Source organism: Bubalus kerabau, chromosome 20 (genome assembly GCF_029407905.1).
Source record: "Bubalus kerabau isolate K-KA32 ecotype Philippines breed swamp buffalo chromosome 20, PCC_UOA_SB_1v2, whole genome shotgun sequence".
Lineage (NCBI taxonomy): Eukaryota > Metazoa > Chordata > Mammalia > Artiodactyla > Bovidae > Bubalus > Bubalus kerabau.
In genome coordinates this window covers 52,346,714-52,372,265 of record NC_073643.1, presented here as the reverse complement: position 1 = coordinate 52,372,265, position 25,552 = coordinate 52,346,714, and the positions used below count along the sequence as shown (strand labels likewise).

General features: G+C 52.9%; 2 protein-coding genes and 1 long non-coding RNA gene across 5 annotated transcripts in view; 2 read left to right on the top strand and 1 right to left on the bottom strand.

The window, feature by feature from the left end:
• The window catches only part of DAG1 (dystroglycan 1), a 49,413-nt gene extending 37,584 nt beyond the window's left edge, over nucleotides 1-11,829 (top strand). For all 3 annotated transcript variants that reach the window (XM_055558315.1, XM_055558317.1, XM_055558316.1), the window contains exon 3: nucleotides 6,956-11,829. In XM_055558315.1, the coding sequence (XP_055414290.1) occupies nucleotides 6,956-9,358 (2,403 nt within the window). In that variant the 3' untranslated portion in view covers nucleotides 9,359-11,829. The remainder of the gene's footprint in view (nucleotides 1-6,955) is intronic.
• Nucleotides 11,830-17,181: 5,352 nt separating this feature from the next.
• LOC129635370 (uncharacterized) lies at nucleotides 17,182-20,961 on the bottom strand. Its single transcript, XR_008706252.1, has 3 exons — nucleotides 20,803-20,961; nucleotides 19,317-19,452; nucleotides 17,182-17,319 (listed from the first exon to the last, which is right to left on the bottom strand). It is a non-coding gene; the product is annotated as an uncharacterized LOC129635370 (long non-coding RNA).
• Nucleotides 20,962-21,113: 152 nt separating this feature from the next.
• BSN (bassoon presynaptic cytomatrix protein) overlaps nucleotides 21,114-25,552 on the top strand; it is a 74,622-nt gene continuing 70,183 nt past the window's right edge. Inside the window, exon 1 of the mRNA XM_055558005.1 lies at nucleotides 21,114-21,390. Coding sequence (XP_055413980.1) covers nucleotides 21,191-21,390 — 200 coding nt within the window. The 5' untranslated portion in view covers nucleotides 21,114-21,190. The remainder of the gene's footprint in view (nucleotides 21,391-25,552) is intronic.

Below are 25,552 nucleotides of genomic sequence, written 5' to 3'. Positions count from 1 at the left end.
GAGTGAGTGTAGGGATGGCTGAGGGCTTCCCAGGTGGCGCGAGTGGTAAAGGACCTGCCTGCCAAATGCAGGAGACATGAGACGTGGGTTCAGACCCTGGGTCGGGAAGATCCGTTGGAGGAGGGCATGGCAACCCACTCCAGTATTCTGGTCTGGAGAATTCCATGGATAGAGGACCCTGGCAGGCTACAGTCCATGGGGTCGCAAAGAGTCGGACACGACTGAAGTGACTGAGCATGCACGCAAGCAGGAATGGCTGAGGAAGGTGATTATATGACAAGACCTTCCAACCCCTCCTCTCTGGGGTGATCAGAAGTCTTTGCGTCTCACAGAACGATTGGGCTGCCCCTCTGGGGCCCCCCTCGGATGTTTCATTTTGGTAGTGCCCTCGAGGATGGCTTTTCATCCCTGCTTCCCTTCAGTCTCCTTGTCTGGAGACAATGTGGAATTTCTCCCAGCCCAAGATGTCGGCAGACTGGGAGCAGCCCTTCCTGGCACTGTGCTCTCAGCCGTTGGCATCGGCCCCCAATTGTTCCCCGCAGAACAATGGCCACTCTTTTTGGCCAGGAAGGGGAGCTCATGAAAGGAGCATTTCTTTGGATGCTTGAGAGCTTTGCGGCCACCCCGCCTGCGTGAGATGAACTGCAGTTTCTTCCTGCCTCAAGTGGGTGTTCCCTGGCTCTGAATGGCTCCCTTGTGAACAGGGCACACCGGGAAATGCGGGTTGGCGAAGGCAGGCATCCTTGGGGGTGGGTCGTCAGAATGGCATTTGCCCAGACACATCAGCTCAAATACTTACTAGATATGTAAGCATCTATGTTTTAGGGGGAAAAAAAATTACTGATGATGACTGAAAGAACACGACAGAGTGAAAATGGTTGATCTCAGGGCTTGGGATTGATGGACTGATTCTGAGAATTTACTAGTGGCTATAATTATGCTCAGCTGTCCCTTAGTTTGGGGGGAAAATGATGAATTCTTTTTTTTTAGATGAGAACAGTTAACATCAGGTAAAATGCTTCATAATTCAGACCAGAGGGGCACCAATTAGGCTGGACAAGTTGTGTTCAACATATGATCCCGTGGCCTTGGCCTCTGTGGTATTGGACGTGTTCTGGTGTGAGCTTTGAATGTCACGCAGCAGGACCAATGATCGTGTTTCAGCAAAGCAAAGTGTGTCCACCCTGGTTCCTTCTCCTATGTGGGGGCAAAGCCTTGGCCCTTTGACCTCCAGCCAGAGGCTCTTCCTGTTGGCATGTGCCATCTCCCCACAGCCTAGCCATGTGACTGCCCACGTGCATCATTTGCAGAAGTTGAGCTTGGCCGCAGAGCAGATTTGTTTCATTGTCATAGTCCACGGCCAGACACAGGCTCATCCTGAACGTGAGTCAGTGCCATGGGGGGGCAGGGACTCAGAAACTGGAAGCTGAGTCCATCAGAAGGACAATTTCCTTCACCCCGAACAGCACAGGAGCCCACCACACAGTTGCTTCATGTGCCAGTACCTTCGGGGTGTTGCCTGTGGTTCCCAGCCAGACAGGTGGTCTGTAGCTTTTCTGAGGGGAGAGGGTCTGCAGGGTCCAGGAGCCAGTGACCAGGTCTGAGTGAAGGCAGGGGCTTAACCAGGGCAGGCTGCTCAGGGGCCCAAGCAGTGTGGTATCACAGGGCAGCAGTTTGTGCCTCTGGGAAATGGGCCTCTGAGAACACCCTCTGCTGGCACGTTGGTTAGGTATTCAGGGAAGGGCCCAGGCCGATTCCCTGGGACTGTCCTGGCTCAAGGTGTTGGTTGGAAGGTGCCAGAAGACCCTCCAAAATGTTTGTAGTGTCAGGGACTTCTCACCAAATGAGGAGAAGTTTCTTGATTATACTTAATTCCTAAGATCCCTCTTTGCTGTCTGTCATTAGCCCCTCCAAGTGACATGAGTATGAAAGTGCTCATCCATCTTTCCGGAGTCTTTGCTTGCTGTTTATAAGTCCTGTGACACCTGCATGGATAAGATACCACTTGGTGGGTTCTGAATGATAAAACTTAGGTTTTCTCAGTTTTAGGAGCCAGTGATCATAAGAGTTAATTAGGCCCTAGTGAGAGTCCAACTCCTCAGTTTTGTCTTTCAGGTCTGCCTAGCTCCACGGCCCCGACTGTGGGCAGATACCTGCTCTTTGATGAAGCGCGAAGTAATAGAAGCTCCTCTGCCCGTTTCTTCTTCTTCTTGTAGTGGAAGGATACTGATTTGGATTGAGAGACTCTACGTATGTTGCATGGTCTTACCTGCAACACAGGTCTTTTTTCATACTGCGTGCTTGACAGGCTACTGTGCAAGAGAAGGTACCAGATAAGCAATTGGAGAGAATGTCTGAGAACTGAACAGGAAGTCAGTTACTAGTCATTTGCTAGTATAGACTGAGGCGTGACCAAAACCTCTCTATTTGGTAGTTCCCCAGTCCTTGGTTGTGCTGATTAATTGCGGGCATCACAGGGCAGGTAGTCTTTAGAACTCCTTGTGGGTCTGCTCAGGTTTTGTGATTTTGATTCAGTGATTTGATTCCAATGTTTTTGGATGTACTTTATTGATCAAGACCTCTAAAACTGGGTGTATAGCTGTTCAAGATCTTGTTTTCCTCAGTGCCGGGCTTAACTTCCATCTCAGAAGTGTGGTCTCTCTGAGGGTTGCTGAAGCCGACGAGGTTTCTGGCTCTTTCTGGGTGACCTGTGATCTGGAGCCTGTGATGTCAAGTCAGGCTTCCTCCTGCCGTTTCTGCCTCCTGTTCCCATTGCCTGAGGTCTCCTTACTCTCAGGCTGTGCTGGTATTTAATGGTGGGGGAGTTTCATGTCCAGGACAGCCTGTCACCCTAAATACATGTGCTGCTGCTATGAGACTTCACACAGAGCTCTGATTCCTGCTTCTTGCCTGCCATTCCTAGCCTAGCAGCTTTTAGGGGTTAGTCGTGGCTGGCTACAGTACAGTGAAGACAGAAATTTCTGTACAAGTAAATGAAGGTTTCCAAGGATAGTCAGAATCTCAAGTGCAAATGGGCCAGGATCAGTCGCACCCATTTTCGACTTAAAGGAGGTGAGTGCTGGCTGTGGGCTGTCACTGACAGTGGGTTCTCCCCACCCCCAGGCCCCCTCGATGTTTTCATCCACTCTTAGCAAACAGGTCTTAACAGGTAAGCAAGTCCCTGAGGGTCCCCAGCCTTGGCCTGCTTCCCTTAGAGGGTCCTGGCTTCCTCTTCCTCTGGCCTCTCCGCTCTCCTTTGATGCTTTGAGTTTCTGCTTTGGGCTATGAGCAGGGAGACAAGGCCTCAGTGTCTGCTGGGTCCGAGGCCAGTTGGGCAGGATGATTGGGGAGTGGAGCCTGGACACACCCTGGACCCATTCCTGTGGCTGTGAGCCTCACAATGTGTGCTGTGTCCTCTCTCAGCCCAGAGGGGTGGGCAGGGAACCAGCACTGACAGAGTCCAGCGTGTGCCTGGCCCTGTGATCACACAAGGTTGGCATCTTCCCCCTGTTTTTAGATATGAGAAAACTGAGGCAGGATGAAGCTGCAGACTGCCTGCAGCTGGGAGTCAGCCAAGAGCTCCTGAAGATGGGGCTTCCCCTTGGGTAGGGTGTTATTATAGAGATGAGCCCTGGCTTGTCACAGGCACTGTGTCTCTGAGAAGGAACTTTCACATCCTGCTTCACCCTCAGGCCCTAAGAGGAAAAGTGGTCTGGAAGTGGGAAGTTTTGAAAGCTGGGGAGGATGTCTGGGGTTCCTGTGGACTGGGCTGGGGGGTCTCCTGCTTTGTCAAGGTAGAGCAGGTGTTGCATCTCAGAGCATTTCCTTGACTGAGGGCCCTTGAGGGGGAGGGGCAGCTGGTGGAATCCTTGGGGACGTGGACACTGCCAGACCTTCAGGCATGTTCAGACTTCCCAGTTCAGGGACTTTCCCTAAAATGGCCTTGAAAATGCAGAGGTGCCAGCTTACCTGCGTCTTGGCTAGGTTTCTTGTGGAACTTGGATTTGTTTTGCTTCCTGTAGCCCCTCTATTAAAATGAATCAGTGCCAGCCAAAGTGCGGCCTGGATCTGATGTTTGCAGCGCCAAGACGCTCAGAGATGCATGGATTTCAGTCTGTGCACGTTAATGCCTCTCCTTCCTGTCTGAGGAGGACCCACGATGCTGGGAACTGTTTCTTTGGGCTCTAGATCCGGGAGGAACACCTGCCCTGTGGCCAGGGCTCTGGGACTCCGAGGAGCGAGAATTTGCAGACGGGAAGGCAGGTGCAGGTTGGAGTGACTTGGCTCTGTTTTTCTGACTTGGCTTACCCCACATGTCTATAAAGCTGTGGGTAGACCGTAGTGAAAGAATTCATTTCCATAACCAAAATAAAGCTACACAGTCTGCTCTTCCATAGCCCAGTTTGAGATTGAGCATTATAACTTGCTTTTTGGTAAAACCTGGGGTTTTCTTTAATGTTTGTTATTTATGTTAACACATTATTAACATGTTAAAATGTTAACTTGGCATAGTTTAAAGAAGACTGGCGTGTGGAGAGTCTTGGCCAACCTGGGTTTATTCCTTGGAAATGTCTGACAGCAGAACTGTGGCTCTTGGGGTCCGCAGAACAAGAAGCGAGCAGGCAGGGCGGCTTGAGGAGGTGGGCGCCCTTCTCTGTCATAGGCCGCCCTTACATAACCGAGACGGACTTGAAAAAGCACTGGGACTGCTCGCTCATCTGTGCTGCTGGAACGCGCAGGGCTGGGTGCAGGCCTAACTGCCCGACCACTGAGGCAGGCCACTTGGCAGCCACCTGGAGCCTCTCCTGGTCTCTCTTGCCCCTGTTGCATCTTCTCTACAGGCAGCTCCTGCTTGGCTGACCTCACCCAGAGCTCCGTTCCGGCCTCCCTTTCTCCTTTTTCTGTCCTGCAGGTGTGCTCTCATCCAGTGGTGGTCACTGGCATGGAGTGGGCTTAGGAGAAGTGGCCGTGGGTGGCCGGAGAGCTGGCTCTACACCCTGGCCCACCCACTGTCTTCCTCTCAGCTCCGCAGTCCCTGTGCCACCCCTGGGAAACACGTCATGGTCCCCTGACTGCTCCATTTGGCCTTACACCTTTGCTTCACATTTTTCGCAAATCTGGATCGTTCAGCCTTTGCTTTACATGTTTATATGTGGATGTGGCAGTTTTTGTATTTAGCATACATGAACTGAAAAAATTTAAAGCACAGGTTTTTCAGTCAAAGCAGTTGTAATAAGTATTTTTGTAGCTAAAAAGATTGTAAGGGAAGAATATATTTAGTATTTTCCATGGATTTGAAGACACCCATGTTTACAGTAAAATAACTATACAGTTATACAGTATATATTTTACTGTATATAACTGTATACAGTAAAATATATTTCCGAAATTGGTTGCGTTTGCAGTGCATGGTGAGTGATGAGATGGGTGATTCTTGATGGTACATTAATTAGGTGGAATGTGTTCACAGACCCTGAGTGAACTCAGTGGTTCAGAGAGTAGTCAGTGAAGGACAACTTCTAATAATGTTACATGTCTTCTCATGGCTTGTTTGTTGGAGGTGGAAAATCTCTTTAGAAGTGGGGTAAACTTCGGGTCTCTGATAAGGCTGATGGAATGGCGTGCCACATGAATGTGCACCTAGAGCCCAGCTGGGAAGAGTAGGTACAAGTTCAGGGTCTCCTCCCCAATCATTTAGCCACTTGGCTAATTAGGAGGAGGAAGCCAAAAAAAAGGAGGAAGCCTGAGGAACCAGGGCCCCTAGGGAACCCAGCAGACATAGCTCTGGCCTTCCTGCCACAGGGAGGGAAGCCTGTTGGGGTGTCCCTCTCCTGAGCAGCAATGACCATGAAGGGCAGTCCCTGGGCTGAGGCTGGCAGTGAGACATCCCGTCTGCTAGCCAGCGTGTCTCTGTACTGGACGGACAGGACAGTGGAGCCGAGTGCCTCGAGACAGACCAGAGAGTAGGTCCCCCCTTTCTTGCACGGGGGGCGGGAGCGGGTATTTCCCAAAGGTGAGAGGAGTCAGAGGTAAGGCCTGGACAAGAGGTGAGTCTCGTTTCCCTCTCGTCAGCTGACAGTGGAAGTTTTTATGGTGGCATTCCCTTGGGGGGCTTTACGTATCACCAGTCACGTCACGGTGGAAGAGGACTTCGGCCCTGAAATAAGTCTGGGAGGTGCTGCTGGGTGGAAAAGGGGATGAGTTCCCGAGGCCTGCTTCTGTGCTCCAGCCTTCCAAGGGCGGAGGTAAGCTCCGTGTATTTCCCAAATGAAGTGGACTACTGAACTTTCTCTCAGGCCAGAGGTCCTTGGGATGCCTTTGGTAAACACTCTTCTTAGAGCCATTGTTTCCATTCCCCCCCTCTCTGGGCATTGCAGTTTTGCTTGAGATTCGAAAAGCAGGGTTAATGGGGACATCAGCTACAGCTAACCAGATGTGCCCCACTGCACTGGAATGTAGCGTGGCATTTGTAAAATGAGTCACTTGGGGGCACTGAGCTGTCCCTGCACCCCGCTGTATTTCTGCTTCTGGGCAGGAAAGGCACTCCAGGCCAAGCGTAGGACGTGTGCAAAGTTGTGGTGTCTGTGGAGGGCCGGGGAGAAGTCTGAGGTGAGGGTGGAAAGGAGTGCTGAGGAGGGAGAGCCTCGGGCTTGACCCTGCAGGCACAGTGGGTGAGTAGGTGGCAGGCATGTCACTGCAGCATTCTTGAGCTCTGTGGCACCAGTCCTGTGCCAGCACTGCCCCACTGTGTGACTCTCTTGGGCGAGTCATTGGCCTTCCACGCTAGCCCATCTGGCGGCCCCAGTCTTTTGTGACAGGTGAAGCGGAGGTGGTTCCTCCAACAGGAATTCTGAATTGTACCTCAGGCCTGCCCCACAGGCTAGGCCCCTGTTAACTGTTGTGATCACGTTATGCAGTGAGCGTAGTGACTAACTCACACTGATGTCTCTCGTAGGTATCAGCCGCGGGGAAGGAGGCCTTACCATCCTGGCTGCACTGGGACCTGCAGAGCCACACCCTGGAGGGTCTCCCCCTTGACACCGATAAGGGGGTGCATTACATTTCAGTCAGCGCTGCACGACTGGGGGCCAACGGGAGCCACGTCCCCCAGACTTCCAGCGTGTTCTCTATCGAGGTCTACCCTGAAGACCACAGCGAGCCGCAGTCGCTGCGGGCGGCCTCACCGGACCCCGGCGAGGTGGTGTCCTCGGTCTGTGCTGCCGATGAGCCCGTGACCGTCCTGACAGTCATTCTGGACGCTGACCTCACCAAGATGACCCCAAAGCAAAGGATCGACCTGCTGCGCCGGATGCGGGGCTTCTCTGAAGTTGAGCCGCACAACATGAAGCTGGTACCCGTGGTGAACAACAGACTGTTTGACATGTCGGCTTTCATGGCAGGCCCAGGCAACGCAAAGAAGGTGGTGGAGAACGGGGCCCTGCTCTCCTGGAAGCTGGGCTGCGCCCTGAACCAGAACAGTGTGCCTGACATTCGTGGTGTGGAGGTCCCCGCCAGGAAGGGCACCATGTCTGCGCAGCTCGGCTACCCTGTGGTGGGCTGGCACATTGCCAACAAGAAACCCCCTCTGCCCAAACGCATCCGGAGGCAGATCCATGCCACGCCCACGCCTGTCACGGCCATTGGGCCCCCCACCACGGCCATCCAGGAGCCACCGTCCAGAATTGTGCCCACCCCCACGTCTCCAGCCATTGCTCCTCCAACCGAGACCATGGCTCCTCCGGTCAGGGACCCTGTTCCCGGGAAGCCCACAGTCACCATTCGGACTCGAGGTGCCATTATTCAGACCCCAACCCTTGGCCCCATCCAGCCCACTCGGGTGTCAGAAGCTGGCACCACAGTTCCCAGCCAGATCCGCCCAACAATGACCATTCCTGGTTACGTGGAGCCCACAGCAGTCATCACCCCTCCTACGATGACCACCAAGAAGCCACGAGTGTCCACGCCCAGACCAGCCACACCTTCTACTGACTCCTCTACCACCACCACTCGAAGGCCAACCAAGAAGCCGCGGACATCCCGACCGGTGCCCCGGGTCACCACCAAGGCACCCATCACCAGACTGGAAACTGCCTCCCCGCCGACGCGCATCCGCACCACCACCAGCGGGGTACCCCACGGAGGGGAACCCAACCAGCGTCCAGAGCTCAAGAACCACATCGACAGGGTGGACGCCTGGGTCGGCACCTACTTTGAGGTGAAGATCCCATCGGATACCTTCTACGACAATGAGGACACCACCACTGATAAGCTGAAGCTGACCCTGAAGCTTCGGGAGCAGCAGCTGGTAGGCGAGAAGTCGTGGGTGCAGTTCAACAGCAACAGCCAGCTCATGTATGGCCTGCCAGACAGCAGCCACGTGGGCAAGCACGAGTACTTCATGCACGCCACGGACAAGGGGGGCCTGTCGGCGGTGGATGCCTTTGAGATCCACGTCCACAGGCGCCCGCAAGGGGACAAGGCCCCTGCACGCTTCAAGGCTAAGTTGACAGGTGACCCTGCAGCCGTGACGAACGACATTCACAAGAAGATCGCCCTGGTGAAGAAGCTGGCCTTTGCCTTTGGGGACCGCAACTGCAGTACCATCACCCTGCAGAACATCACCCGGGGCTCCATCGTGGTGGAGTGGACCAACAATACCCTGCCCCTGGAGCCCTGCCCCAAGGAGCAGATCACGGCGCTGAGCCGGAGGATCGCTGAGGATGACGGGAAGCCTCGAGCCGCCTTCATCAACGCACTGGAGCCTGACTTCCAGGCCATGAGCATCACAGTGACGGGCTCTGGCAGCTGCCGGCATCTCCAGTTTGTCCCAGTGGCGCCGCCCAGGAGGGTGCCCTCGGAGGCACCAGCCACGGAGGTGCCAGACCGGGACCCCGAGAAGAGCAGCGAGGACGATGTGTACTTGCACACGGTCATCCCGGCCGTGGTGGTGGCGGCCATCCTGCTCATCGCGGGCATCATTGCCATGATCTGCTACCGCAAGAAGCGGAAGGGCAAGCTCACCCTGGAGGACCAAGCCACCTTCATCAAGAAGGGGGTGCCCATCATCTTTGCGGACGAGCTGGACGACTCCAAGCCCCCGCCCTCCTCCAGCATGCCACTGATCCTGCAGGAGGAGAAAGCCCCCCTCCCCCCTCCCGAGTACCCCAACCAGAGCGTGCCCGAGACCACTCCCCTGAACCAGGACACCGTGGGAGAGTATGCGCCCCTGCGGGATGAGGATCCCAGCGCACCGCCCTACCAGCCCCCGCCGCCCTTCACAGCCCCCATGGAGGGCAAGGGCTCCCGGCCCAAGAACATGACCCCCTACCGGTCGCCCCCTCCCTACGTGCCCCCTTAACCCACAAGCGCCTGGGTGGAGGTAGGGGTAGGGCAGGGCCCTGGAGACAACACGGTGTTGTCTGTGGAGGCCGGTGGCCTGCAGACCAGCGCCCACTGGGAGCCGACACCTGACCTAGCACACACGGACACACACACGGGGCCTGGACAAGCCCGCCCTCTCCGGTCCTCCTAAACCCCAAAGCCGCTGGAGAGACTTTGGGGACATTTTTTTTTCCTTTTAATTTTTGCCTAACAGCTTCTTGTTTGTTCATAGAAAATCCTTCGCTGCGTTTTTTGAAGGCTGGCTGGCTCTGAAAGCACCGTTTGGAGTAGAGGTAGATGGAGGGAGCGAGGAACCGTGAATGAACTCGCAGGCAGTGCTGGGCGGCCTCCCGGCGGCTCTCTGCGTTTTGCCTTTAACACTAACTGTACTGTTTTTTTCTATTCACGTGTGTCTAGCTGCAGGATGTAACATGGAAAACAGTAGCTAAAGATTAAATTCAAAGGACTTTCAGACGTTAAGGTTAAGTTTTTACATTTAATCTGCTGTTTACCTAAACTTGTATGTATCATTTGGGGGTGGGTATGGGAAATTGCTTTGCTAAAAATAAGCTCCCAGGGTGTTTCAAACTTAGAGAAGACCAAGGGACAGTATTTTTTATCAAAGGAATCCTATTTTTTCACACTACGTAAACTTGGTTGCTCTGATACCCCAGAGAGCCTGCCTGGGGGCCTCCTGGCCCTGGCTCAGGGGCCAGGGCCCTGGTGCTGGGCTTGCTGTCTCACCGTTGCCAGGGGCTGGAAGCTGGAGGGGGCCTCTTAGGCCAAGGACATCCACACCCCCCACCCCATGCACGCTAGCGGCCCACCACCAAGGGGTCTTCATTTCCATGGAAAGGGGACTCCGAGAGGCGGCGGTGGCCGTGGCCCCCAACCTAGGTGCTCCAGGGTGGGCCAGCTGCTCGTGGGGACGGCTGGGGAGGTCGAGGAACTCGACCACATCAATCTGTTTTCTTTTATCCTTCTTCTGTGTGTGGTTTTTTTTCTCCCCCCACTCCCACCCGCCCCAAGGAATATCATGGTTTCTGAAACACTCAGTGGGGGACATTTTGGTGAAGATGCAATATTTTTATGTCATGTGACGCTCTTTCCTCACTTGACCTTGGCCACTTTGTCCCAACAGTCCACAGCCCCACCCTGACCCACATCACCCCTCTTCTCTGGCGCTCCAGTCCCAGGCCTCGGGCCTGAACAGCTGGGCAAGGTCTGGTGGCTGGGGAGGAGTGCCAGCAATAGTTCATAGTAAAAAAATCTGTGGGCTCTCGAAGCTAATTTTTTACTAAAGTTTTTATACAGCCTCAAATTGTTTTATTAAAAAAAAAAAAGATTAAAAATGGTGATGCTTAACAGCAGTTTGTACAAGCTCTTAGTGTTGATTCCATGGGACTGACAGCTTTGCTCATTTTGATTTTTCCCCCCCTTCTTTTCCTAATGGTTTAAATTCCAGAATTACACTGGGGCTCCTTTTGCCTTTTTTAGCAGAACGTCCGTCCATCCATCCGCATCTCTGTCCCGTGACTCAGGGGCACCCACTCAGCTTTGATTTTCCTCCTTTGGAAGAAACTGTTTTGAGCAGGACTTCTTGATGTCTGAGAGTTATTTTGGGTACCTTTTAGGGAGGAATGCCTTTTGCAATAATGTGTCCCTTCTGTGATCAAGGGCAGGTGGGTGGACCCAGGCTCCCTGTGCACATCAAGCAGCCACTTCTAAGCCATATTGACCGTTTTGCAGAGGATTCGCGTGTGCTGCCTCAGGACGGGAGGGATGGTCAGAGTGGAGGGGTCTTCACCCTGCCCTTCTCTGGAGGGCGTTCCCCTTTGCACCTCCTCCAACAGGGCCCAGCCTCTCTCTCCTGCCTGGCCCGCCAGTGGGGTGAGCGGTGCCCCTGGTGGCTGGAGCCTGTAGTGAGGGCTCATTGGACCTGTGGTGACTGGTCCTTGTGCCTCCATGTCCTGATCCAAGCTGGAGTTCCCCCAGTGCCCCAGAGTCAGGAGCACAAGCTGGATCTGACCTGGTGGGATGATTTTTTTTTGATGACCTCGCCAAAAAATAAACAATTTCCAGTGTTCCAGGTGAGGGCTTTGAAAGGCCTTCCAAATAAGCTCCGTTGCCCCTAGCAACCCCACCATTGGGCACTGCCACGCAGAGACGTGGCTGGCCCAGAATGGCCTGTTGCCATGGCAACAGGAGGCAATGGGGCAGTGAACAGAATAACAACAGCAACAATGCCCTTGCAGGCAGCCTCCTCCCCTGAGCGCCTGGCTGGCAATGGTCTTTGGACTCTGTGAGACAGAGAGCCAATCTCACATTCAAGTGTTCACCAACCACTGACGTGTTTTTATTTCCTTCTATATGATTTTAAGATGTGTTTTCTGCATTCTGTATAGAAACATATCGAACTAAATAAAAGCAGTGTCTTTATTACAATGCCATTGCCTCCAAGCATCTATTTCCCTGGCCCCTACACGACTTGAGTGTAGGGTGGGACTGGAGTCCATGTAACAGAGGCAAAGAGGGGGCCCGGCTAGGCCCACTCAGAGGTGGCCTTTGAGCAGCTGTCCAGATAGCCTTCACATCCTTACCATTTCTGTGCCTCTGAGAGGGGTGGTGGTTGGCACTGGGAGTTCTGGCAACCAGTGAGCCCTCCCTAGCACCTCTTCTGCCTAAACCAGCTGAGACATAGCTTGTGCGTCAGTTTCCTCATCTGTAGTTGGGGGGTGGGGGGAAGAACAGGCAGGAAAACCCAGTGAGACTGGGTGGGAGGGGAGGATGGTGCAAGAGGTCTTACAGAGGAGGTCTGCCCCAGAGTGGGTCCCAGGCAGGGGTCTATCAGGCTGGGCCCCTTGCCCACCACCTTGTGGGGTTGAGGCTGGCCAAACCTCCCAGGGAGTCTCCAGGCAGTTTGGCCTTGGTCTTGAGTGGGGAGAAGGGGAGGGTGGTTTCTGGTCAGGCTGTTCTGCCCTCTTTGGGCCTATGGTTATAGTTTCTGGGGGCCTGCCCCCTAAGTGCCCCGCCGGGGGTGGACAGGCCAGCTGGGTAGGCTTAGTATGACTTAGTGCCCAGGAAGGGCCGGGTTGTCTGAGGACACTGCCCAGGGCGTGGGAGGCAGGGGATACAGCAGCTGTGTCTTCAGAGGCAGGATCAGGGGCCATTGGTCACGGAACAACTGGTGCCCCTTCTGGGCTCACTCCCACCGCCACAGGGCCCTCACCACCTACAGCCCCCAGGCTGCTCCTCTGCTCAGAACCTTCAAGACCCAGTGCTGAGACTGGTCGTATGTTGCAGCTAGAACTTAGTCCCAGAGCAGGGAGTTGGTCAGACAACTACTCAGAGGAGGAAAGTGAAAGTGTTAGTTGCTCTGTCGTGTCCGACTCTGTGACCCTAGGGAATGTAGCCCGCCAGGCTCCTCCATCCATGGAACTGTCCAGGCAAGAATACTGGAGTGGGTTGCCATTTCCTTCTCCAGGGGATCTTCCCGACTCAGGAACTAAACCCAGGTCTCCTGCACTGCAAGCAGATTCTTTACCTTCTGAGCCACCAGTGCCTCATACTAAATACCACACTGATAAATTCCAGGAAAAGCTGTCCCCAGGAAAGTTCAGAGACACATATACCTCACCCCAGGACCCAGCAGCAGGGACCTAGGAAATGACCCTGCCCTTTGCTCTCTTGGCCTCAGGAAGTTCTGCTTAATGTTTAACCTAAAGCCACTGGATTAAGTGGACTCACTCTTGAACTCGAGGAAAGGGATTTCTGGTTTCAGCCAAGAACAGTAAGATAGCGGGGTGGGTGCCGGAGAACCCACAAGTTTCTCCTGCCTCAGCCCTGCCTTTCTCTCCTTTAGGGATGTCTGATCTTGGCCTGGCGGGGCCCTGCCCCACCGCACTCCTGCCAGATCTCTGTGGCTTCACCTTGGTGGGGACAGGGACCATTTACTCACATTTTTTTTTCAAGCTAGAGCGGGTGGTGTAGGGCAGAGGCAGGAAAAAAAAGGATACAGTAAGGGAGAGGGAGCTGTCTGACCTACAGAAATCTGCCTTCCCCTCTGCCTCTGACCCAGGGCAAGTTCCCAGGATCTGTCAGGCCTGGCTTCCCCATCTGTGAGATAGGACGGTGCTGGTCTCCAAGGGATTCTGAGAAATCCTGGGAACCGTGGGGTGGAGTCGGGATAACAAGTCACCCCCAGTGCATCTGTCTCTAGAAAGGGCAGGGAATCTAAGCAAGGCTAGAAGACTCTTCCATCTCTCCCGGTGTAAAGGCACTGCCTCAGGCCAGGCCTGGGTCCTGGTGTTGGCTGCAGAATACTAGGGTGTCTAAGAGCTCCTAAGAGCCAGCCTTGTCTAGAACATCACCACTTTGGTGAGGATTGGAGGCTCCCCGTGACTCACCTTGCTCCCCACAGGCAGAAAAATCTCCTACAGGAGACCTTTCTCTGGCTCCTCTAAAGCGTGGAAAGCCCCACTCAGGCCCCACTCACCTTTCAAAGGCGTGCTTCATTTCTCTCTCTCTATTACTGTATCTTAAAAGTACAGACCGGCTAAAGTTTTTAAGCTAACACTTCCTGCTATGCTTCCCTTCTCAATCCACCATTTTGAGGGCAAGGTCCAGGTACCGTGGCCAGTGCAAAACAGATTCAATTCTAAGTAGGGTTTTTTTTTTTCCCCTAGACTGTAAAATTTTGTTCCTATGGTAGAGCAGCAACAAATTATCTGAAGCCCCGTCCCCTCACCTCAGGAGATAGGGGCCCCCTTTTCCTTATGAGGAGGCTAGCAGACGCAGAGAAGGTAGGCAAGAGATTGAAAGTGAGGGTTTCCATCTGCTGGGAGTGGGGTGCTCCTGCACCTGCAGGCCGCTCTGCCCTCAGTTTCGGTGGTGGTGACCCTAGAATCACAGCTGAGATGGGGCAAAGTTGGTCTGTTTGTGTCCCTGTGAAGACTCTGTGTGTCCAGGAGGTGTCCCTGGGTGGTTTCTGGGCGGTTGGAGGGGCAGCTCTCGACTTGGGTGGTGATTTAGGTGTGTCCCGTGTGAGCCCCGCAGAGAGCCAACTGCCAGGCCCTCTGGGCCAAAGAGGAGGGACAGTGTCCACTGGCTCCCAGGAGGTGGCGCCACAGGCTGGAGTAAGCCTGACAGTAATGGGCAAGTCAGACTGTGGGCGGGGTTAAGTCACAGCTGGTCGGGGGAGAGTCTGGGAGCTGGGAGAGGCTGGCTGTGGGAGGGTGGAACCCCGCCTAGGGCTGGGCGAAGACGGCCAGGGACTGGACTGAGGTCTTGAGGAGGGCTAAGGCGATAGGTAGGGCCTAACCCCGAGGGTACTCTTGTCTTGTGTCCTCCTCGTGGCGTTGCAGCCCCAGGTCATAGAGGGCAAAGCCCAGATTTGGGATTTGCCAAAATGGCTGGGAATTGAGGCCGAGTCAGTCCGCTTCTTTTTCAGGGATCGCACCCTATTTCCCTTGGCACCTCTGTTGCACAAGGTCAGGAGAAAGAAAGGTGAGGAAAGGGGCTGGCTCCAGCCCACAATGGCAGGGGTGGGGAGGTCCTGTGGGAGGTGGCAGCAGCTTGTCCCTGGGTGTGCCTGGGGGAGAGGACCAGCTTGGTCCTGAATGCACTCGCCCTCAGGGAACACGTGCCTGGGCTTGGTGGATGTGGAAGGGGGTGGAGTCCTCCTCTTGTTTGAGGAGCACAAGGTGTACATGTGTGTAGTGGGGAGGCCAGCTCTGCATCCCTATGTCCACTACAGTGATTATAGTGCAAATGAGAGATGGAGGAGCATCCACTGGGACCCCAATGGCTCTGACTCAGCAGTCACTGTGCCTCCCAAGGCCAGCCCTGGGTCCCAGGTCTCTCCTCAGAGAGGCCCTGGACTAGGTAGGGCTAGGAGAGGGACACAGCTACCCCGTGAGCCCCAGGAAGATATCTGGAGCAGATCCGGGGCTGAGGGGGAGGGCTTGGTTGAAATGAGCAGAGACTGGGGGAGGGAAGGCTCAGTGGCAAGTGGAGGCTGTCTCTTGTTCAGCCTTACTAGGAATTCCTCAGACTACATTATTAGCTTCTGGTCAGAAAGGCTACCACCTGGGAGAGCTGATGCCTATGCCGGGTCTGCCAACTGGAGGAGTTATCAGTACATAACTAGCGGTGGTAACCCAGATGATTCTGTACAACTGACACCTGCTGCTCCCCACCCCAGAATCTGGGGAGACCTGCATGTGACTTCAGCCCTCACCTGGTCGAGTCTGCTTTGGCCACACGCAGGGCTACAGGGGATGCCAGCGGTCCCTGCACAGAGGGCCAGCTGTCAGGGCCTCCAGAATCAGGGCCTGGTTTGAGCAGCAGGCAAAGGCCAGACCTGGAGACTGCAGCTTTAGTGAGGGTAGTGTGGGCTCAACGGTCTTAGTTTCTGCTGCATCCCTGGGGCCTAGTGTGATGCTGTCTTTGTCCTAGGGCTCGAAAGTGCCAAACTGAACTGAAATTTAAATTTAACTACATTGAATTTAGTGAAATTGAAATCATCCATCCTGGAAGAGGCCTAAGGGACTGTGGACCTTTCTACTTGTCAAAAGGGTTTTGTTTCACTGACCTGCACTTTTCTATTTTTCCTGGAAGGCAGGAACTGTTCCAGTGACTCCTGAAAGCTTCCTGGACAAACCAATCCTATGTTAATCCACTCTGACCAGGAAAAGACAAAGCTCAGTGCAGAGCATAGCTATGTCCCATGAAATCCCTGGTGGTAAAGGGTAATTCTCAGTAATGGGCTTGGATTTGCAGTAGGAGAGCCACAGAGTCTCACGAGATAGGGTTCCCTTTAAAAGACTTCCCTGAAGACTGTGGAACTGAGTCTGATGAAGGGGCTGAGCTAACTGTCCCTTTCCCGTGAACTGTCCAAGTCATGTCTGAACCTCTGTTGCCTGGAGTGGGTACATGGGCTCGTCAGGAGAGGGCATACAGACGTGACTTGCCACCTGGGTCTGTTCCCCACCCTTTAGCTCCGCACCTGTGGGACAGAGGTAGGTGGAGGCAACTCCATGGAAACTAGAATCCTAGTGGGAAGGATTGAAATGGGGATTGAGATGGTATTTTCTATAGTTTACAGGAAACCGTTTATGTGCTTGTCTCTCCCATTCTGCAAACTGAACTCCTTGAGGGAAGGTCCCTTAGTCTTCACTGGGCCTGGTACTGAGTAAATACTGGCTTGGCACTGGCTGAAGGAGGATGAGTATGCGGGTATGCATGAATGAGATCCACAAAGCCAGCCTGGAGGCTTGTCTGAGGGAAGGCAGAGGGACAAGGAAAAGCAGCGTGTTTTGACTTGGGCACTTACAACTTGGAGAAAGCATGTCTTCGTTATTTTTTTCTTGTCACAACAAGCCTTTGGAAGCACATAACTCTAATAGCAATGGGGCTTAATGAGCTTTCTTGGGAGCACTGCATGGGCGGTGGGGCTAGGTTGGTGATAAACATTTCTGATGATTTTTTTTCCCCTGGATCTTTTCACAGAATTCAAGTAAAGATTCACACAGTGCAACAGGAAAGGAATTAGGCAGACAAGGCCTCCAGCAAGTTCTATACCTTTCAGTTTTGCTCCCTTTTCCTACTCTACCAAAGGCATGGCTCATCTAAAGAACCTAGTACACAAGCAAAAGTGTCCTGGCCAGCCCGGATAGGCTGCTGAGCAGGACACAGATCGATCAGGTTTCTCATTTGTAGCCTCATATCGGCCTGCCGCTTGCTTGGGGAGCTGCCTTATTGCTTGTGTTGGTGGGTGGTGCTGATAAACCTCAGCCAGGAGGGAAACCTTCTGTTTCTTCACGCTTCCTTCCTTCCTTCCTCTTCAGTTCTGTTTTTCCATCCCGGTGGAGGAATGCAGACAGGGATCCAGTTTCCTGAGTGGCTTCTCCCTGGGAGGTGAGACAGGCCTCAGCAGCACTACAACAAAACAGAAGAGCAGAGAGGTCAGTCAGCCCGGGAGCTGGCTCTCCCAGTCTTTCAGGAACAGTCCACAGCCCGTGGCACCATGCCATCCAGAACTGTCCTCAGCCATCCATCCTCATTCCCTCCCACCTCCATGCTCTCTGCCTCCCCTTCTTGCTGGCAAAGTTTGTCATTCCTCGTCACCACTGTGGGCATCTTCATCTTTGACTCCTGAGCTTCCCTGTGGAGGTCACCATGCTGAAAGTAGCAGCCTGGGGTAAACTGGGCTCTGTGGGGAAGCAGGAAAGCCTCAGAGTTTGCACGCTGCCCCTCCTGTGCCTGGGCTCGCCTGCATGGTGCCTCACCCATGGCCCAGATGGCATCCAGGTGCAGGTCCCAAGGCCTTGCATCTCTTCATGCTTTCAAGATTTGCCTCCCAATGACTAATCATTTCCACAAACTGGCTCTGAACAGGCCTTTTTCTACCTGGATAGATGTTTTCTTTCCCCCAGTTACATTTTCCTTCTGGTCTTTTATGAGTGTTTGAGAGAACAGGCTGGAGAAGTCAGTGGACGTGTGTCCATCCATCAGTTCTATTTTGGCATGTAGACTGATTCTCCTCCCATCTGGTCTTTCTCCAAAACGACTGCTGTGGGTCATATGTCACATCGAAGTGGGAAGAAAATACCTTTGGCAAGTGAAGTTTAGGGGGCTTGGAAACTTCTGTAGGGGCTCCAGGTCCATCCTGTCTCTGGCTGGGCAGCAGCTGGACCCAGGAGGAAATGGTACCAGACATCCCAACTGCTGGTTTGTATAAACTTAGAGATTTGTGCATTCACTTGTCATGAAGTCAAGCCTAGTGAATTCTTCTAGTTAGTATAGGTAGCTCATCTATGACCCCTCCAGCAGGAGACACTTTGGGCACAACCTCAGCACCGTCCCTGTTATTCATGAAGTGAATAACCCATGCGCAGTGATGCAGGAGCTAAATTCAAAGGTCCCTCTGGGGTCCTTTTAGCCTGGTGGTTGGTGAAGCCCTTGGAAGTGCCAGTGAGAGAAATGCCTGGAGCTACCTAGAGAACTCAGCCCAACCAGCAACCCCGAAGCCCTGCTGAAGGCCAGCCCAGGGAATAGGACAAGCCAGACAATGTCCTGCTCTTGAAGAACCCCTACTAAGTCAGAAGGAAGGAAACAACTCCTGGAACAGTGAATAAAAACCAGAGACTGAGTCAGAGCCCCAAACCACCAGAGGCCAGTGCCATCCTTTGGTCAGCAGGAGTCCCTGGGCCAAATGTGAGGGGATGGATGTGGACACGGCAGGCGTGTTCCTGCGGATGTTTTTCGGAGGAAGTGAGATTGACAGTTGGAAGGGAGGGCAGGGGAACCACTAACTCACACTTCCAGGTCTCCACTGCACTGTGTTCTTTGTTACCAAGGTAGCAGAGACCCTGGAGGTCTGCTAACAGCCAACAATCGACTCTGACGAGGGCAACTCCCCAGGTCCACTGCCCAGGTAGGGCTAATTACCCCCACTGGAACCAGGGGCACATTGATTTAAATCTATGGGAAGCCATAGCTCTTATGGCTTTTACAAAAACAAACATCCTTTTCTCCCCTACTTTCAAGCAGTCCAGCCCATACTGACTGGTGTCTGTGAAGCCGGAAGGGCCTGGGTCAGGCCAAGGTCAGGTCACTGGCCTGCTCATAGTGCCTGTGTTCATGTTCTTCCCCAGGAGAAAAGGTGTGGCACAAAATCTCCAAATCCCAGACCATCCACCAGAGAGACAACTAATAATAAATTTGGTCATGTGTACACCAGGCCCTTGTTCTTGTGTTTTATTTGTATCAGCCACTCCACTCTCACAATCCCTCACATTAGAGGGGGCTAGTATTATAACTTTGCAGGTTAGGACATGGAGGCTTGGTGAGTTTAACTCAGTTGCCAAGGTCCCATCTGGGAAGTGGCAGGGCTGAGGTATGGATCCTTGAGGAGCCTAGATACACATACTCACCAGACACAAAGATGATTGAAACATAGGAGGAAACACAGTGAAGACCATCATAACATGGGCAGAGAGGCTCTCATTATTCCAGGCAGTCAGAGTCAGGTAGTCAAGTCAGCAGTCCAGGCTGCATGGAAACTCCATCCTAGAGGTCATAGGGAGCGGATCAGTGTGCATGGGAAGGCCCAGCTAAGGTCTGTCCCTCTGGTTATCGGTTCATAGGGATCCCTGGATTATTCCAGGTCAGGTTAGAACTGCTGACATCCCATTTGATATATTCTCCATCATTAGGTTTCCCTGGTGGTTCAGACAGTAAAGAATCTGCCTGCAAAGCAGGAGACCTGGGTTCAGTCCTTGGGTTGGGAAGATCCCTTGGAGGAGGGGATGAAGTGGGGCATGGCAACCCACTCCAGTATTCTTGCCTGGAGAATCCCATGGGAAGAGGAGCCTGGCACGCTACAGTCCATGGGTCACAAAGAGTTGGACATGACTGAGCAACTAACACTTTCACTTTTCACTTCCATCATTAGGAGAATTAGATGAGTTTGTAAAATAGGTCCAAGTTTACTTAAGTTCCTCTACACAGCTGTGATTTATGAAGCCAGGAATAGTTTGGAATATCTTTTAAGAAATAATCTCCCTCAGGAAAACCCAGGTTTGTGTGAGAAGCGAGGAGTCAGAGTAGTATGCAAACACTGAAGTCTGTAAAAGTGAGGTACGGGAAAAGTAATTGGTAAGCTCTCAGGTCCATGCAGAGGCAGGCTGCAGTCCTTCATCTGACAGTCCATGGGAACCACAGTTCAAAATTTCCAAGAAGTATCAACTCTCCCCACTCCCCATCCCCAAGGTCACTGTTCCAGGGCCTACTGAGACAGCATTCCATCTGGCTTCAGGCCAACCCTGACACACCGTCCACGTTTCCCAGGGACACTTTTTGAGGTTCCCATCTCCCGGGACTAAGCCTGGACCTGAATCCCAGATGGTTGCACCGTGCCACTTGTATAACGTCTTCACTCCCCAGCTAGGCTTTGAGAACCTCATGCTGCTGCTGCTGCTAAGTCGCTTCAGTCGTGTCCGACTCTGTGCGACCCCATAGACGGCGGCCCACCAGGCTCCCCCGTCCCTGGGATTCTCCAGGCAAGAAAACCGGAGTGGGTTGCCATTTCCTTCTCCAATGCATGAAAGTGAAAAGTGAAAGTGAAGTCGCTCAGTCGTGTCCGACTCCTCATAACCAGCCCCATATCTTAGCATCCTTTAAAATCTCCGTCCTTCCATGACATTGCGCCTCTGAACACTCTTCGTTCATTAGCGTTTCCAACTCTTAAACATACTTTAACGCCACACTCTGCGTCCCCTCTCTGAGGCCAGTTCCCATAAAGTCTGCCAAAAGCTGGGACACTGAAGTTACCCAAATGAGAGCTCCCACGCCCAAGTTCCCCGAGTCAGAAAGCGCCACTGACTCCAGGACAGGGCACGGAGTGACGCCCCCACGGACCCGTCTCGTTGTCCGTGTCCCTCCAGTCCTGGTAAGGTGGGACGCTCCTACCAACCCTCGCGGCACACGCCTGGTAGTATCCGCCGGCCGCGTCGGCCTCGGAGGGCGCATGCGCCGGCGCCGGCGGCTGTATCCCGGCGATCCAGCCTCAGGCTCGTGGACTAAAGTCTTTAGAGGCCGGCGGGAGCGCGCGCACGCGTGGAGGTGGGGGGGGGGGCGTGTGCAGAGAGGGGCACGCGAGCCGCGCATGCGCAGTGGCAGGCGGCGACGCTAGCCGAGCTGGGAGATGGCGGCGGCGGCGGCGGCGGAGCGGAGCGTGTGAGAGTCGCCCGGGAGCCGCCGGCCCGGGCCCAGTGCGACCCCGACCCCGCCCGCCCGCCTGCCCGCCATGGGCAACGAGGCCAGCCTGGAGGGCGGCGCTGGCGACGGGCCGCTGCCGCCCGGAGGCTCCGGCCCCGGCCCGGGCCCCGATGCCGGGAAGCCGCCTTCAGCACTGGCAGGCGGAGGACAGCTCCCGGCGACAGGCGGGGCGCGGGCGACCGCCGGACCAGCGGGTCCAGGCCCCGGGCCTGGGGGTGGCCCGGGCAGGTAAGCGCGCGGCACAGCTCCCTGGGGCGGGGGCAGGAGGGCACGGGAGTGTGTAGCCTGAGGCGGAGGCCAGTGCCGGGGCCCACGACCCTGCGGTCTAGTCTGGACAGCGAGGTCGGACGTCCGGCCACACTTTGAACCCAGATGGTTTGAGGAGGTGGCATGAGGGAGGGTGGTCGCGGGACGCGGCCCTCCCTTTACAGCCGCCCTGCCTTAGTATAAAGCACGATGCTGAGCACAGGGTCAGTCCGGGCCTGCAGACCGTGACTTCGTCATGAACCCCAAATTCTCTTCACCCCAATGCTGGGCTAAGGAGGGGCTTATGTAACCTCAGCCTGGTCCCTCCGCACTGGGGAGCAGTGGGATGGAAAACGTCCTCCCTGTCTGCTGGTATCTGCCTGTGTCCATTGTGTTGGGCCGAGGAAAGAGCACAATGGGAGTGGCTGTCAGGAAAGATAAGTGTCACTGTGAGGAGCATAAAGATGTGGAAATAGTTGAACCATGAACTTGGTCATGCGCTTTCCTCAGGCATTTAGTAGCTAAAATCTTTGGAGGAGGGGAACTGGACACCAAAAGGCACTTATTTAGGCTCAACAATACTAACAGGGTCATGTGCTTTCACCATGGTTTAGTGAAACACTTTGGGGTGAAGCACAAATGCTGTTGAATCATCTAGAACCAAATATGTTCTGTTGCCTCATGATCTAGAGTCCCACCTCAAATCAGTGACATGTTTTAAACAGAACATGTCAAAACAAACAGTATTTGATATCTGATCAAATACTATGAAACCAGCTGTTTAAAATGCATGTGATGGTCCTATAAACAATTAAGTGGCAGTGAATGCAGTGGAAGGAAATACCAACATATAATAAATCAGTCAACTGAAAACTCAGGAAAGCTAAGAGACGACAAGATAAAATGGAAGGTGTTATCTTCACAGCAGATAGACCCGGGGAGTAGCGAAGCTGGGGTGTGCTTGGGATCCATGTGAGTCTGCTGATAAATGTTGCCTTGGTTTTTCTGTGTGTCCCACAAACTGTAAGGGAGCATAATTTTTGCTTCTTCAGCTGCCCAACTGTGCCTCTCATGGGCTTATTTTCTCAGAAATCGTTTCTTAGACAATTAACGGTAATGAAAAGCGCTTGGTAGCCTGAAACCTGCCGCAGACAAGCCAGCTTGTGACCATCCCTTTTAGAGGGGGAATTTGCCCATTTTACGTTAGCCTTTTTGGTAATGCAGTTGTAGAGCATACAGTTCTTAGCACTGCAAATACTGTCCATTTTGCTGCGTGTTGAGCTGCTCTTTGAGTTTTAGCTCAAGGGAGGCTCACTCAGGCTTTAGAGCACTCCCTCCAAGGGAAAGCCTCTACAGCTGTGTGGAAAAATACCTTGTTATTGGGAGTTCTCTATATGGGAAACTCGACATTTCCCTTCTGGTAACCAAGCAGGCTGCTCTGCTTATCGTTTATCTTATGTTGCAGAGCCAAGCATATGAAAATTTGGAAAGACTTGGACATCTCAAAGAGATAGGAAGAAGCTAGTGTCTATTCATATTCCTTTTCAGTATTTCATTTCTACCCTGTCTACGTGTTCTACTACAGGGCACACCCATGAACCACTGTGGGGTAGGGAATCATGGGCTCCTGCTGGATTTAGCAGTCACGTAATTTTGCTCTTGGGTGTAGGCAGTGCATACACACGGGCCTGTTTAGATATGGTCCTATAGCTATCAAGCTCAGAGGGTGAGCTGGCTATTTGTCACCAAAGCTGGGGATTGGAGGTCCTTAGGAGATGGGGTTTACTCTTCCAGCTGATATTCGCTTGTCTGGGCACCTCAGCCAAGCCGCAGCTCCATGATATGTCTCTCCTTCAGCATCCGTATAGCTTCACTTCCTCTCACCCAGCGTCTCAGGTACCTAATGCCAAATTTAGCATGTTCTGTTCTGAGATGCTGCTGAACAGATTGGCCCATTGATGGAGAAAAAGCCCTGTGGCATGTGCTTCTGGGCATTTGGGAAAGAGCATTGGCATAGTTTCAAGCCAGCTTGTGAATTTGGGGGAATTACATGGTGAATAGAGATAGGTGGAGGCCCAGGTAAGGGGAAGATCATTTTACTGACCCCAGAGGGGAATGGAACTGAGGCTGCTGGGGACTGGACTCCTGGCTCTTTCCTGTTGCTGTATTACCCCTTGTCACCTCAGGCTGAATTAGTCTTTTCCTCCTAATACTGAGCTGGCTTGGGCCCTGCGAGGGGCCAGCTTCACCATTTGAGGCTGAAGAGCTCAGCTAGAACCCTGTGAGTAGCAGTTCGCCACACCCATAGTGCTGCCTCTTAACCTGTTTGGATGATACGGCACTTTGGGCATCAGAGAGTCTCTCAAGGCAGGGCTCTCTGCTCCTGGTCCCAGGGTCACATGCGCAGTTACATAGGTTGTGCCTTCCCTGAGGAATGCCAGATCAGGGAAGGCTGAACTCTGTCTCAGGCTCCAAGTTCTATGCCTTGGTGTGGGCTGCATCTTCCTGCAGGAAGGGGCACCTTTCAGTTATTCATTCATTCAGTTGATTTTATGGCCGAATGGCTGATGTTCAGTGAAGGTCCTGAGTTGATGGGATTTTTACCTGTACACAAACCAGTTCAAGAGAAACTTTATCAGTACTCCAGAAAGCACCTTAAAAAAATTGCACAAAGAAGCCATGTAGACCAGTGGCGACGTGGTTAATCTACACCAGCTCTGTGGACTTGCAGAGCTTTGACATTTGCAAACTGATCTTTAGTCAATCAAGCAAGGTATATTTACCAGTATCAAGAGCAAGCACTGTGCTGGGCTTTGTGGAGGATCTGGAAGGATATACAATGCTCCCCTGGCCTCTAGCACCTCACAGTCTGGTTGGTCAGAGAGCTCTTGAAGAGCTCTTGGAGAATACGGAAGGATCCTAGGAGTGACACCGTAGGCAGCTCAGTGTCTGAGGAGCATTCTAGTAGGTAACGCTTATAGAAGGGTTGTCAAGTGAGAAGAGTAGAGAAGCAGAGCCAGGCTTCAAAAGAAGGAGAATCCCAGGTCTCCTTGGGAAAGTGAGGGAGGTGGCCCTGAGAGGTAAAGAGAGGAAGAAATGACATGAGGCACGTGGTCTACACAGGCAGAGACTGGGGCTGAGTGCAGGGGTGTGAAAAACTGCGGCAAGCCAGATAAGGTTCCTCCTGTTACCCCGTTGAAATCAGTGATCAGAGCTGAGCTGTCACTCACTTCCAGACCATATGTCAGGGAGACATCTTGAGCCCAGTGCAGCTGGGCACAGAGAGCCTGGGCATTTGTGGGCAGGTAGGCGAGGCTGCCCTGAGAACCATACCCAGAGTTCCTTTCTCAAGATAGGTTTGCCATAATTATATCTCAAAGATAAGTTAATGAATGAATAACTAGGTTTGTCAGGCAAAGTATCTCTGGTCTGAGATTAGCCAGACTTGTTATACTATATCAGCTAACAGTCAGGCTCTAGAAAAATCTGGGATTAATTTGTAAGGCCAGAAAGAAAGTATACAATTATTAGGTTTAGAAATAATGGGCCTTTATCATTTAGAGATTATGTTAGGCCACTGGATTCTCATGCAGGACATGTCATGGAGTTTGTGCTAAAGTGACCCCAATATCTGGATGGTGATGTTGTAAAAAACTCACCCTAAGAGAGAAGCCATTTTTGCATTTCTTGCCTGGGAGACAGGGGCAGTTTTGATAGTATAGCTATTTGTAGCCTTGGTAAGACTGATAAGATGCCATAGGTCCAAAAAAAAAAAAAAAAGCTATGGATTTGTTAGGGAGAGAAAGTCTATTTTATTTAAAGTTTTTTTTATTATGGAAAATTTCAAACACACATACATAAAAGTAGAGAAAATAAGTTAATGAACTGCCATGTTCCCATTGCCTAGCCATAGCCATCATCAACTCACAGCTGATCAAGTTTATCTATCTCCCTTACTCCACTTAAAGCATCTTCAATGGAAACATCTTCCAGATATTCAAACATTTCATCATCAATGTTTCAGTGTATATTTCTAAGAAATAAGGGCTTTGGGGACTTTCCTGGTGGTCCAGTGGTTAAGACTTCATTCTCCCAATGCAGGGGACACAGGTGTGATCCCTGGTCGGGGACCTTAGGGGCTTCC